The 13,254-nt window shown below is 38.8% G+C and overlaps 3 protein-coding genes across 3 annotated transcripts; 1 reads left to right on the forward strand and 2 right to left on the reverse strand.

Moving 5' to 3' along the window:
* Positions 1-2,271: 2,271 nt before the first annotated feature.
* Positions 2,272-4,896, reverse strand: AK88_03416 (CAMK/CAMKL/AMPK protein kinase; the record flags this gene model as incomplete). Its single annotated transcript, XM_012481033.1, has 1 exon — positions 2,272-4,896. The coding sequence occupies one exon, from the start codon at positions 4,894-4,896 to the stop codon at positions 2,272-2,274; it is 2,625 nt and encodes an 874-aa protein (XP_012336456.1).
* A 2,374-nt stretch (positions 4,897-7,270) lies between these two features.
* Positions 7,271-11,440, forward strand: AK88_03417 (uncharacterized protein; the record flags this gene model as incomplete). Its single annotated transcript, XM_012481034.1, has 1 exon — positions 7,271-11,440. One exon carries the CDS (start codon positions 7,271-7,273, stop codon positions 11,438-11,440), a length of 4,170 nt encoding a protein of 1,389 aa, XP_012336457.1.
* A 633-nt stretch (positions 11,441-12,073) lies between these two features.
* Positions 12,074-12,711, reverse strand: AK88_03418 (uncharacterized protein; the record flags this gene model as incomplete). Its single annotated transcript, XM_012481035.1, has 3 exons — positions 12,074-12,157; positions 12,305-12,420; positions 12,606-12,711. The coding sequence occupies 3 exons, from the start codon at positions 12,709-12,711 to the stop codon at positions 12,074-12,076; spliced, it is 306 nt and encodes a 101-aa protein (XP_012336458.1).
* Between the last annotated feature and the right edge of the window lie 543 nt (positions 12,712-13,254).

Genomic DNA, 13,254 nt, shown 5'->3' on the forward strand with positions numbered 1-13,254 from the left:
AAAAAAAAAAAAAAAAAAAAAAAAAAATGGTTGATAAAAATTAAAAAGTCATTGAAAAAAAATTAAGGAAAAAAAAAAAAAAAGTTTAAAAATGCATGTATCAAAACAGAAAAAAAAAACGTAAGGAATCGCTAAAAAGTTATGTACATTTTATTTATGCAATTATAGTTAAATGCCTATGGCAATATTTATATTATGTACACTATATGTTGCGTAACTTTAATTACTAACATGCAGTATAACCGCATGGAGAAATGCGGGCGAGAACAAAAAAAAAAAAAAAAAAAAAAGCCATACAACAGTAGGGTGGCGTTCTTCCCCTCCCTTGGCTTTTTCCCGGCGTACAGGTCCATTTGCGGAAGAAACCTTGTGGCCCGGAGGCATCTGTATAATACTTATAACCTCATCGATTCGAACCCTTCTCTACTTTCCAATTCCCAAACGCGGCACCAAACAAATAAATACATATATACATTATATGTACATGTCCGCACAATTGCTTTGTGCACTTCACATTTCTATTAAATTGTAATTTGTTCCACTTGTCGAGTCATGCACCACCATATAAATTCACTAAACCCTAGTCCTGCAAAAATCGGAATTAACTTGCACTCCTGTGTGGGGCTGTTAAAAGTGAACGTCCCTCCGATTGTTGGCTTCTTTCGGAAAAGGCTAAAGAGAAGAAATGGGAAACAGTTCTCCTCAGATCAGCTAAGTATGAATCTGCGATGTGCCCTTGCCGCATTCACGTATGGATGCATGTACTACACAAAAAACAATGTCGGAAAAATTCGCATGTACGCAAGTGCACAAAATGTGGAAGGGCATAAAATCCCCTGTTCTAACAAAAAAAAAAAAAAAAAAAAAGTACCGTTGTAACGGGGGACCACGGGAAGTGTACTACGCGAATATATAGCACATGGCACAAGGGGGGTAAATGCGACTGCAAACTTTTATTGGATAAAAATTGGAGCGCACAAAATTACCCCATTGCAATAAAATTTCGAACCACATGTGATGATGCCCGCTGCTTAATATATATCGCAAATATGGATGAGGCGCTATTTTGCGTAGCTGGTGCACGGTCATGCGGGGTGTTTTTTATACCCCATGTTTAGAAGGAAATAATGTGGGAAATATTTTCATATATTAGCGACCAACGTGAAGCAAAGCTGTTATTCTACCTCCTGATATCACGAAGGAAGTTTAATCATGTCGTGGTAAATGTACACCTTTCTGCGTGCCCATGAACTTGTGCACCTACAATGTACGATCATATTACACGTTCTTTGAAAATGTATTATCTAAAAAAGGGCAAAAGTGTATGGGTTGTTTGTGCTCAATGCGCATATCTCTTAAGCCCAATGGATGAATAATTTCCCCCACCCCACCTTTGTCATTTTATGCACATAAATTATAGCGGTACTAATGTATGCCCGTCAAAAAAAATTCCATATGTATGACTACACAGTTCTTTTTGATCAAATCGTTAGCTGACATAACTTCGCTTCAACTGCCATTCTGTAGGCTTCTCACATAATTTGCCCATTCACCTGATAGGCACACATATGTGCACGTTTGTTTTGATCGCTTCTTTCCTATGTTCGCACATGTTTATCACGTATAAAATAAGAGGTACATTAAACAGGGGGAGTCCCACCCTTTTGAACGCGCCGTTTGGAAGATAAAGGCGTCCTCCTTTTTTTTTTTTTTTAATCTTGGTTCTATTCACATGTTAGTAATTTTTCAACCAAACTCATTCGACTTAAAAACCCGCCGTCGCCAGCGCATAAGGGTCCCCCCAAATGATACAACATGTGAATGATCAAGCGGGTACATCCGATTTGACATTTCGCGAGGGAGTAATTTGTTTCTGTTGAAGCGACGCCAAATGCGCTAGGAGATTTACTGCCGTGGTGTGTTGTTGCTTGCTGGCGAGTGCTCTTAAAAAGATTACTAAATTATAATCGTTGTTAGCTTTACTGCTTAGCTGTTTTGCTATTTTTTTTTTTTTGTGCGCCCCCCCTTTAAGTCCATATTGTGATAATCGTCCATGCCTTGTGCGAAATTCTCCCTCCGCCCGTGCTTCTTACGGATGGAGGTGACCTTTCTTTTTCCCCTATATTTTTTTTCACTATTTACGGTGTTATTATCCATTACGCACCACATTGTTATGTTTTGTTGTTACCAGTTTGCCTGACTGGACAGGTAAAAATGTTTTTTTCTCACACACTTCTGTCCCGTATGAGCAGCATTTTTTCCACGGCATTGCTATGTGTATGTACTTGCCAACGCATGTGAAGAGGAGAACGCTGCATGGTGGATGGATGGACAGTTCTCACTTTCAGGATGCACAGACTGGTGTGTGACTACGACAAGATGGGAACACAATGAACTATTTGTGGATATCATTCGAATTGTTTTATTTAGCAAAAGATAAAAACTCGTTTTAACAGAGTTTTTTCCCTTTTCTTGTAATTTACAACAAACTTTGTCCACTCCTACGGCATATATTTTAGCAATTTTATTTAAAATTAAGCGCATCCACTGGCTACTACTCAGAATGATAATTTTGTATAAACATACATTACAGCAAATTAGGTCACAGTTATCATGACACAATTTTGTGAGTTTTTTTTTCTTCATATGATATGAGTTAAACCATGGATGTGTTTTTATATCCCTGAGGGAATACCTCTTCTGGTAATTTACATTTAGCATATTTCGAATTAAATTTTTTGCGCCTTCTGAAATATGCGGTTCGAAATAGAGTAGACCTTTTATAATTTCCTGGAACAGTACATTCAAATTGGTATGATTAAATGGCAGCTTGCGATTGAGTAATAAAAAAAGAATAACCCCTAGGGACCACACATCCGTTAATTCTCCATGATATTTATTGCCCAGTAATATTTCTGGAGAAGTATAAAATGGGGACCCACATGATGTTCTTAACAAATTATTTTTTTCATACACAGTGGACAGACCAAAATCGATTAACTTTATATTTTCGTCATCATCCAGTAAAATATTTTCTGGTTTCAAATCCCTGTGAACAACATTAAATTTGTGTAAATAATCTACTGCACTGATTAACTGGTAGAAGATTCTCCTTGCTGTGTCTTCATTTATTCTTCTCTTTTTTTTACAAACATATTCCAACAAATCTCCATTGGGCACATACTCTAATATCATATATATATTTTTTCCATCTTCATATGCTTCATATAATTTACATATGTGATTATGGTCCATCTGTTCATGTATTTTTATTTCCTTCATTATTTTTTCATAACTGATTAATCGTTGTAACCTTTTTTTGTTTAAGATTTTTATTGCCACTATTTCGTGTGTGTGTATGTGAATTCCTAGACACACTTTTCCGAACGTCCCCTTTCCGATTTGGTTTGTTATTATGTAATCTTTTGTAATCTCTTTGCTCTTTTTCACCTTCACTGTTATAATTTTGTACCTATGTGGGTGTTCCTTCCCCTCCCCCTCTTTTTTTTTCCGTTCTTTTTTCTCTGCGCTTAGGAGGTGGGGAGGCTCCTGCAAGGGCTGTTCCTCATCAGAATTATTTTCATTGGATAATTCCCCAGCGGAGTCCTCCTTACACTGGAAGCCTCTTCTTTCTCCTTCCTCTTCAAGCGACACTAATTTCTTCAGAGCCCCTTCTTGTAGCCACGTTCTTTTGAACAAAATAGTTCTTACTCTACATCTCTTTATGGTATTAGTGGGAGGACGTGTTTCCCTATTTGTGCTACCACCTTCTGCTGCCTCCTCGGTGCAGTTTTCCCCTACAATTTTCTTAGTAAACATATTTTCTGTGCCTGTTTTTGTTCCAGATTGGTGTTCCCCCCTCTTAAGTGTGCAACTTTTTACATTATTCAATTTTTCTTCAGATGACATTTGGCATTCTTCTTTCTTGGTTGCGCCCTTGCCGACTCTTCCATTTTGTTCTACATTTCGACATCCACCATATGTATCACCCGTTTGTGTTGTCCTGTTCTGGTCAGGTAATAATGTGCATTTTTTCTCCTTTCGAGTTTGGCATTTCCTATAGAATTCGTTTTTCCCTTTCATTTTTTCGTTACAGTGCAGGGTTAGAAGAACCCCCTTTGATGAATTTGCTTTCATTTTACTTTTTAAAATTGTGCAGGTTGTGGGCGAGATAACTCCCCTGGACGATTCCTGAAAATGTGTATCTCGCGGAGGGCCTTTCATGTGTTGTGTGGAAACCATCGCAGTTTTTCGCTCATTGAGATTGCCACTTTTTCTTTCCGCTTGAATTCCGCATTTATGCGTGGCGTGAATCGCACTTTTGTGTTCGGCCTTTTTGTGGTGGCCCCTTTTCATTGTTGCATTCTTTAACACATTGGACACGCCCCTACTGCAGCTCCTTTTTCCGAAGCTTGCTCGGGTGTCGACTCCCCGTGGATTTTCATTTACCTGATCCTTTTTTAGATTACCCATGGGATACACCTTACAGTTTTTCAATTTATTTATATGGATCTGTGTGGACACGGTTCTTTCTACCTTCTCCTTAGTCAAAATTTGAAGGGTGTTATTATGTACATGTCGATATTGTGGCTCGCTTATTTGTTTCTCATGTTTGACGTGAATTTTGTTTTCACTAACTTTGCAAATTAATGTGCGTGTATTTTTGCTATGTGATAAGATGCTCTTTTCATCTGCGGGCTCCTTCTTACGTGAGGAAGGTTTGTGTACCTGTTTATTCTTTCCTTTTACTTCGAGTAAATAATTTACATGTCTTTTTTGTGTATAATTATTGTGAGTGTTGTTTTGCTTGTCTATGTCCAGGGAGGTAATTGGAATGTTCTTTTTCTCTCCACTCGACATAGGTACCTTTGGATCACTATCGACATTGCTGGTCATATTTTTCAAATGCTCATTGGAGTGGTGACGCATACACATGAGTTGATCTTTTAGCGGGTCACCAAGTTCATATATGTAAATAAAAAAGGAACAATTTCATTTGCTTATAAAAGGAAGGAACAATGGCCTTTTTGGAGTTATAATATGAGAGGGGGGGATAAATAAAAAAAAGATTTGTTTGTAGAGAAGAACCCCAAATGAGTGTAATTATTATGAGTTGTATGCTTTGTGATGTACCGAAATGGAAACGTCCTTTTTTTTTTTTTTTTTTTTTTTATGTAACTTTTTTATACTTTCCCATTTTGCCATGTATGCTACCGGAATTTTTATTTTATTTCCGCAACCATTTTGTCCATTTGGGCACACACACGAATAGCTTCGCATGGGGCGTAATTTTTCTGCCACTTCAATTTTCAGAACATAAGGGGAGGTGCATAAAGGCTAAAAGAATTGGAATGGCGCATACAATTGGAAAGCTTTCAACCTTCTTTGGGGGGTGGGCATTCAAGAACGGAGCTTGCCCCCTTCCTGCCGAAATTGGAAAACCTCCATTTCTTATTACTGCGTGTGCACTGCCACGCTTTAAAATTGTGTTTGCCTTGATTTTCCCAATTTTTAATTTAAAAAAAAAAAAAAAACAGGAAAAGCGAAGAAAAGGGCAGACAAAAATGCAGCAAGGAGAGGGTGGGCACAGCAATTCGAACAAAGGGATGACTTATGAATGTGTCTCCCGAACGGAGGTGGCAACCAGGTGATAACGGACGCATTAGCAAGCTGCACGCGAGTGGATAAGAGTGGACAATTTGTGCACGCCCCCTCAAGATGGTACGCCTTTCGATGGTTTACTATAAAAAAAGACAGCCTCCCTGTAAGGGATGGCAAAACGTTTGTAAAGATTTCTTTCACACTTTTTTTTTATAACCCTATACTATAGCGCATTCCTTACTTACACGTTGTATATGTTTTAACAAATGGCATTGCTCCTATGGTAGGGCGGAACTAAAATATAAAAATTGCTTCCATTACTAAAATGGAGCACTTTGATTGTACAAATTTGTCATGTCCCCTTAACATTCGCAACCAAATTCATAACAAAAAAAAAAAAAAAAAAAAAAAACACCCATAATAAACGGTAGTTCAATTGTTATGAATGCGCAATACATTGCAATGAAATTAAAATTCAGCGTTTTTGCGATTTAAAAAGAGTGAACCGGCTTGCCCACTTTGGAGCAATGGAGCAGATAGCACAATTTGCTAAGATTGTCAGCGTGTGAAAAATACATCCACCAAATGTGAACTTACAGGCCATACGCAACATGTGGGGGATGGGCAGCCGCTTCCACAAGACATTTCGAGTACAAGGTTGCTAATATATAGGTACCTATATATATACTTATGGGTGACCCTCTTTGAAGATGTGGTTTTATGTGCTAAAAAGGGGGAAAAGGGCAAAACCATTTCGAATTAATTTTCTCGTAAATTTAGAAAAATTCCCAATGCCGTTTCTTAATCTACAAAACAGCATTCCAATTTGCGGTGAAAAAAAAAAAAAAAAATTTATCAACGAAATGCACCAAAAAAAAAGAAAAAGGCGAGGAGTATTGTCCGCCCACCATGACAGAGTCACGTATTGCAGCGCAGCATGTTTTGCCGCATTTTGGCTGCATCCTTGACCCACCATTTTTTTAAAACTGCCTTGTTTTTACGCCCTGATAATAACGTGTTGCCTACAATTTTGTCCCACTTCTCATATGATATATTTTAAAAGGCAGCCAAAAACGGTATCCCCCAAAAAAAAAAAAAAAAGTTAAAATAATATGAAAAGGCACAATACCCGCCTGTAATTCTTCTGCGAATTCTTTAAAGCGCATTTCAAATGCGAGTGAAGAGTACGCTATACATGCCAGTTGTTTTTGTAAATAACATCTTCCAGCCATGACATTTATTTGGGAGGAATAGGCATATAAAATATACCACCCTCCACCCCCACCCTTTGAGGATTGAAAGAACAATAGAGTAACGGCAAATTTGCCGCAATAAAAATAATCGCCACATAAGTAAAAAAAAAGGGGATTAAAAAGTACAAAAAAAAAAAAAAAGAAAAAGGATCAAATTAACGTCAGTGTTTTAACATATCGTGATGCTTCCAGCGTGACCATGCGAGGTGGAGGAGAAAAATAAGGGTGACGTAAAACAGCGCACAAAGTAGCAATTTATAGAAGACCCAAATTGGGCTGAGATTTGCAGCGTTGGTGTTGTGCGCAGAAGGGAATATAATTGGTTTTCCCGCGCCCACGGATACAGAACAATTCCCATTGGTAACCACCTGGCTGCAACAAAAGTGCGTTTAGGCATCACACGTGAGAAGCTCAAGATGGACAACACCTTGAGCACCACCGCGAACCGCGTCGTCTTGGTGGCGCTGAGGAATTCGCTAAACAGACACAACATAAACTTCGTAGACGATGAAAATACGTATAACACGGAAATATTAAAGAGTCACTTGAAAGATTTGAAACTACTGAAGGAAGACATAATAAGAAAAAGGAACCAATCCAAGCAGGCCATCCGAAACCACCTTGAATCCTTCTTTATCAGTGAAGGGGACAGGAGCTGCAATTTTGACGTCTTGTACGATAAGTGTTTGAATATCATTACGAGGTATTTGGTCGCATACAAAGAAATAAACGATATTTTGTTGGGACGAAAAGTGAGTGACGGCGATGAGGTGGGGAACCATGGAAGGGTTAACACATCGCCAGGGAAAAGAAGTAAAGGACGAAAAAGCAACGTGAAGAGTGAGGAGGAGCAAAACGGAGAGGACAAAGACAGCTTGTTGTACGATCTGATAAATAAAAAGTTGCTCATTTATAATAACAAATTTTTGTTTGACTATGATGACGATAGTGAGATATATACGTCGAGTGAGGAGGAAATCCTTATCGAGGGGAGACCCCTAAGGAAGAAAAAAAGAAGTGACAGGGTTTCGAAGAGCTCCAGCAGCGTGGACAACACGAATGAAACGGACTCTTTGGCAAGCGCCGAAATGAGGGACAGCCAGGAAGCAACCCGCATGTGGGCCAAAAGGGAAAAAAAAGACAAAGTCTTGAGAAAATGCGAAAAAAGAAGAATCAACTTACTTAACAGGTACCCCATGTATCTGAGGGACCTGATCAAAATTGTAAAGGTGGCCAAAAATAGGGAAAAAAAAAATTTGCAAATCAGTTTTTTAAGCAAGTATGGAGACGATGTAGATAGAAACAAAATGAACGCCCTCTTTAATAAGCTTTACCTGTGGAGGTGCTACATGAACAACAAAGGTTACATGGAGAAGAAGAGGAGACGCATGCTGTACAGAATTGTGAGACATAACATGTTGAAGCATTTTTACAAAAACCATGACATTTTTTTGGAAAAATTAGTTAAGAAGAAAAATGCTTATAACAATTTGAGCGTCGAAAATGTTAAGAAGTTATTTCTCTCACATGAATGTAGTGGGAATTCCTCATCAGGAAAGTTGAACAAAGAATGTAAAGTGTGCAAAGAAAAAATGAAGATGTTATTTTATGTAACCATTTATGAGAATTTGAATTATTTGTCCGTTCTGGACAACCCTAATGTGATGGCCTTCAAGGAGAGGCATCTTCTAACGCATCTTCTTATGAACAAAAGGGAGAAAAGAAAAACAGTCAATGTGAATTATGATATTTGTTTTCATGCAGATAAACACATTTACATTTTGTCGAAAAATGACATTTTTTGTGATGTGCTGCATGAGAATTATTTGAAGAACAGCTTTAACGATTTATTGCAGAGGATTAAGGATGGGAGTAAGGGGTACAATTTACTGTATGTCATTTTTAACAAATATAAGCATAAAAATTATTTAAATTTAAAAAAGATTAAAAAATATTTTGACGAACGTAATAGCAATACTTCAAGTCGGACGAGCAACATCAGTGCGAACAGTATGACTTACAAAGGGGACTGCCTTTCCCTGAGGGATTCTTTCTATGATATATTAAAAAGTAACATCATTAAGGATGAAAACAATTCGAGCATTTTTTTCGATAAGCTTTTTCACTCCTTCTATAATGTGCTGTACTCACGTACGTACAACGCGCCCAGTAGAGGCAATTTCCGGTCGTCCAGGAAAAAAGAGATAGAACTGCTCAACGTGGATGAACACAAATCAGACTCTGATGACTTCATGCTGATCGATTCGGCCAGCGGATTTGTTAAAGAGCCCACTTATAAAACAGGCACGAATTTCATGATGCAAGTTAAACACAAAAAAGTGCACAAAAGCTCCATCAAGGAGCTTCAGCAAAAGTACCTCAATGTAAAACAGATGAATGATATTGATGATCGCTATATAGAAGATGGCGCTTGGCAAAACAACACCCTACCCAGTTACCACTACATGGGGTGCGTCGGCAAGAAGGAGGGGTTTTGTCAAGACAAGTACTCACCAGAGGAAGACGAAGAGTGCAGTGGTTTGGGAGCATTCGAAAGGTACATAAACAAAATAAACGAAGAAGTGGCCATCGTCGTGAATAGCGATGACAGTGATGAAGATGTGCTGTGTTGCCACGGAAAGGAAAAACTGTTAATGAACTATTTGAAGGGGAAAACGCATAGAAACGGAAGTGAAATTGGAAACAGGAATGAAAATATAACACTGGAAAGGAGTAGAGTAGAGAATATAAGGAAGAACATAATTGTGCATCCTCTGATTAACTCCAAGTGTATAGGGTTTAAAATAAATGTTAACGACATTGCAAATAGGAATCTAGATGTATATTGCATTAACAATGAGGAGTATGTAAAGGCATACAAAAATACAATCAGTTATTTGAAGAACCAGATAACTCCAGAGATGAAGAAAAACTACACAGATTTTCAAAACCTTAAGAGTAAGATTAAGAAGAAAGAGATGAGGATACACGCTTTCAATGATATGTTAAGGAACAAAAGTTTGGGACAGAATCAAGCGTGCTACATAAATAGCGGTCAAACCGACAGCACTGGGGCGAAGAAGAACAACACGGTTACCGAATACATGGTTGTCATTGAAGAAAACGTACAGGAGGAGAAATACAAAATTGATATTTACAACTACGCAGAGTTAACTGCCTATATTGTAAACTCGAAGGAGGAGAAAAAGAGAGAATTCTATTGGAACTTCATCAGAAACGAAATATATTCCCACAAATGGATGAACAAATTGCAGTTCAAAATTCAAAACTATAGCAATATGTACGTTAATAGTTTTTTTAAAAAAAATCATCTGAAGTCAATCAAGGAGTACCTCTACGGACTAATAATAAATCTGTATTATCAGAATATCTATGATGTGTCTCTGAACATCCAGCTAAGTAAACACTATGGGCATTACGACCCAACCAAGGAGTATGTGTTGAAAAATATACACCAGAACTTGAATGAGCTGTACGAAAATGTGATGAAGTGTATCCAAAGCGATATTTTAAGTAGCACGTGTTTTATGGACACGAGCAGAATTACAGGGGAACAAATAAAATGCAGAATTAATGACTACTTGATGAATTATCGCTGGTTGGAATGCCAGCCGGATGACGAAGCGAAGGAATCGTTCCAAGGAGAAAGAAAAAAAAATATAGACGATATGATTTGCAAATATAGAACGGTGTTGCTATACTATTTGCTCTACATTTATCCAAAATTCTTATACATACTAAATATTATTCAAGTTAAGAATTTCAAGGAACAGATTAAAAGTACCTTGCCTGAGAAGGATGATCAACATGTTCAGGAGGCACAGAAAGATTTTACTTCCCAAAAGAAAATGCTGAAAAAGGCGAAGAATAACCATGTCGATGTGGTTAAGGAAGAAGGGAATGAAAATGTACTCGATTTTTATCTCCCTCCTTATGTGAAAAATGGAAAAAATATTCTAAGTTCATTTGATTTGTCAAATATTTTACTAGCCAGCTTTAACGACAATTTTGAAAGGACCCTCTTCCAGAATGTATTGAGCGGGGTGACCAAAATGGACAGCGTGAAAGATGAAATGCATCCTACTTGCTTAAAAACCATGGAGCATTTTATAAAAAATGAGTCCTACTCCATTAAAAAAAAATTAAGCAGTTCGCAGTTGGCTATGGTTTTTGCCGTCCTGAATGCCTACCTGTGTTTTGCCACAGCACACCATTCGCTCTTCTTCAATGCAAACAATTTGGGCAAATTTCTCCTTCACAAAAAAAGCAAATTAGAATTCGAACGATACACCAAGTTTACCGCCCAGGGGAAAAGCTATTTCCCCTCAGACTTTCGACACCGATTTTTGGAGACTTTCCTGCTAAAGAAGGACCAGAATTTTATCGTGTCGGACAAACTCAAGTGCAAGCTGATGATTTACATCCTGCTCATCCAGCTCTGTCTTATGGACAACTTCTTGCCCGTGCAGCTCACGCTCATTAATAGGAACACCGCCGCTCTGCTCACCCGGCTCAACTTCTCTATCGTCGATAAGTCGCTGGTGACGTTCAACTTGAACGCGTAGTGAATAGAAGCGAAGTGGAGGAGAACCAGGAGAGGCGAGACGGAACGGGGGGGTTCCCACTGGGAAGCCCAATCGGGTGCAAAATCCACCCATTGAGGAAATACCCACAGCGTAGCTGCACAGCTGTACTGTTCAGAGGGCTCTCCAGCAGAGCCTTCCACGCGTACCGCGTCCATATATACACACACATTTCGCACTTATTTGTTTCAGCCCATTTTTTTTTTTATTTGTGCACGAGCTTATATGCGGACAGTGCTGATCACGCAGCTCTCCATTTTCCGATAACAAAAACTGCTAATGTTTTACGTTTTTTTTTTTTTTTTTTTAAAAGGGTTTTGCATACTATGTGGTACGGTACGGTATGGAACAATACCAGACGGTACGAAATTATATAATAACAAAGTTTGATTCTTTCTTTTTTTTGAACCCCCATTTAATGAATCAAAAAAGGGGAGTGTCCTGTTCGGTTACTCTCCGGGGTGGGGCATAAAAAAAAGGTTACGTGGTTGACATGTGGTCCTGGCCAATGGGGGGAAGTGTACCTTACAAAGAGGTTATTTTTGTAGGCGGCTATCCCAAATGGAAGAATTATGACACCCCTGATCCCTTCCCTACCTCTGTGCTCTGGCTACATCAACTAGGGGATCCTTCTGTTTTTCTACAAATTTCCTCATACTTAATTTCTTTAGTATGTCCATTTACATATGCAATTATTCCCTGCGAAAAAGGCAGCAAAATGGGGATGTCATCAGAATGAAGCGGGACGATGGGCACCCTCGTCAGTACAACATGATGACCCGAACGGAGGGAGACAGCATAGGGTTCCCACCTCCTCTCGGCGTACAGTGCAGCTATATGTCATACCTTCTTTTTAACACTCTCGCATATCCTGCAAATCACCGTTTTGTCTTTATCAGTTAGGGGTACGTTTTCCTCCTTTATGAAAATGAGTGAGAATCCGTGTTCCGTGTGCATGTTCCCTGAATGGGCAATACGGGGGATAATTTGAAATGGTACAAAGAGAGCGGTCACCATGCGGGTGCGCTTCAGTTCTTCATCACGTCGCATCACTTCTCCTAAATTCTCTGCATCACTGCATAAATTCGCAGACGCGGAGACGTCTGTACCCATTAACACGCAAACCGGCTGGGCTACTAAAACCTACCCCTGTACACCACAAAATCGGCGCCATATTTAATCCCATCAGATGTAGTGAAGTTTTTACTTAGGTCAGCCAAAACAATGTTCCTCAAGGCATTTCTGCTCGTCATGGGGGAGGACAGGTGAACCGACAGGACATCTGCTCTGCTAACCACAGTCGTACTCTCTTTCTAATGAAAAAGAAAAACACCTTTGTTACTACAACATGTGATATACTTTGGGACGTACGTAGAAAATATGCCAATTTTTGTTGACCATTTTTCTGTGCGGCCAGGAATGCATAAATCGGGGAAGGAGCCGCTGTGGAAGGGGACTTTTTTCCCTGTGGAAAATTCAACCCGATGTGCATAAAGCTACAAATTGTTTGCGAATTATACAAAAATTCTTTGACACAAAAAATGGGGTGTTTTTTTTTAAGGGAATCGGAGCGATTAAAATGTAACCACTCGGGAAACAAAAGTTGTGTACAAATTTGGGAAGGGCAAAATATGCTTCGCCCAATTTGAAATGTGCATATTGGGGGGGGGCGGGGGAAATTCTCCCCACACAAATGACAATATGCTTGAGTATTACAAAAAAAAAAAAATAAAGTGCGCTCGTGGAAGAACCATCGATGGGGCCTATCTCCACTTTGCAGCAAAATGTGCACGCAC

This window comes from Plasmodium fragile (genome assembly GCF_000956335.1).
Source record: "Plasmodium fragile strain nilgiri unplaced genomic scaffold supercont1.39, whole genome shotgun sequence".
Lineage (NCBI taxonomy): Eukaryota > Apicomplexa > Aconoidasida > Haemosporida > Plasmodiidae > Plasmodium > Plasmodium fragile.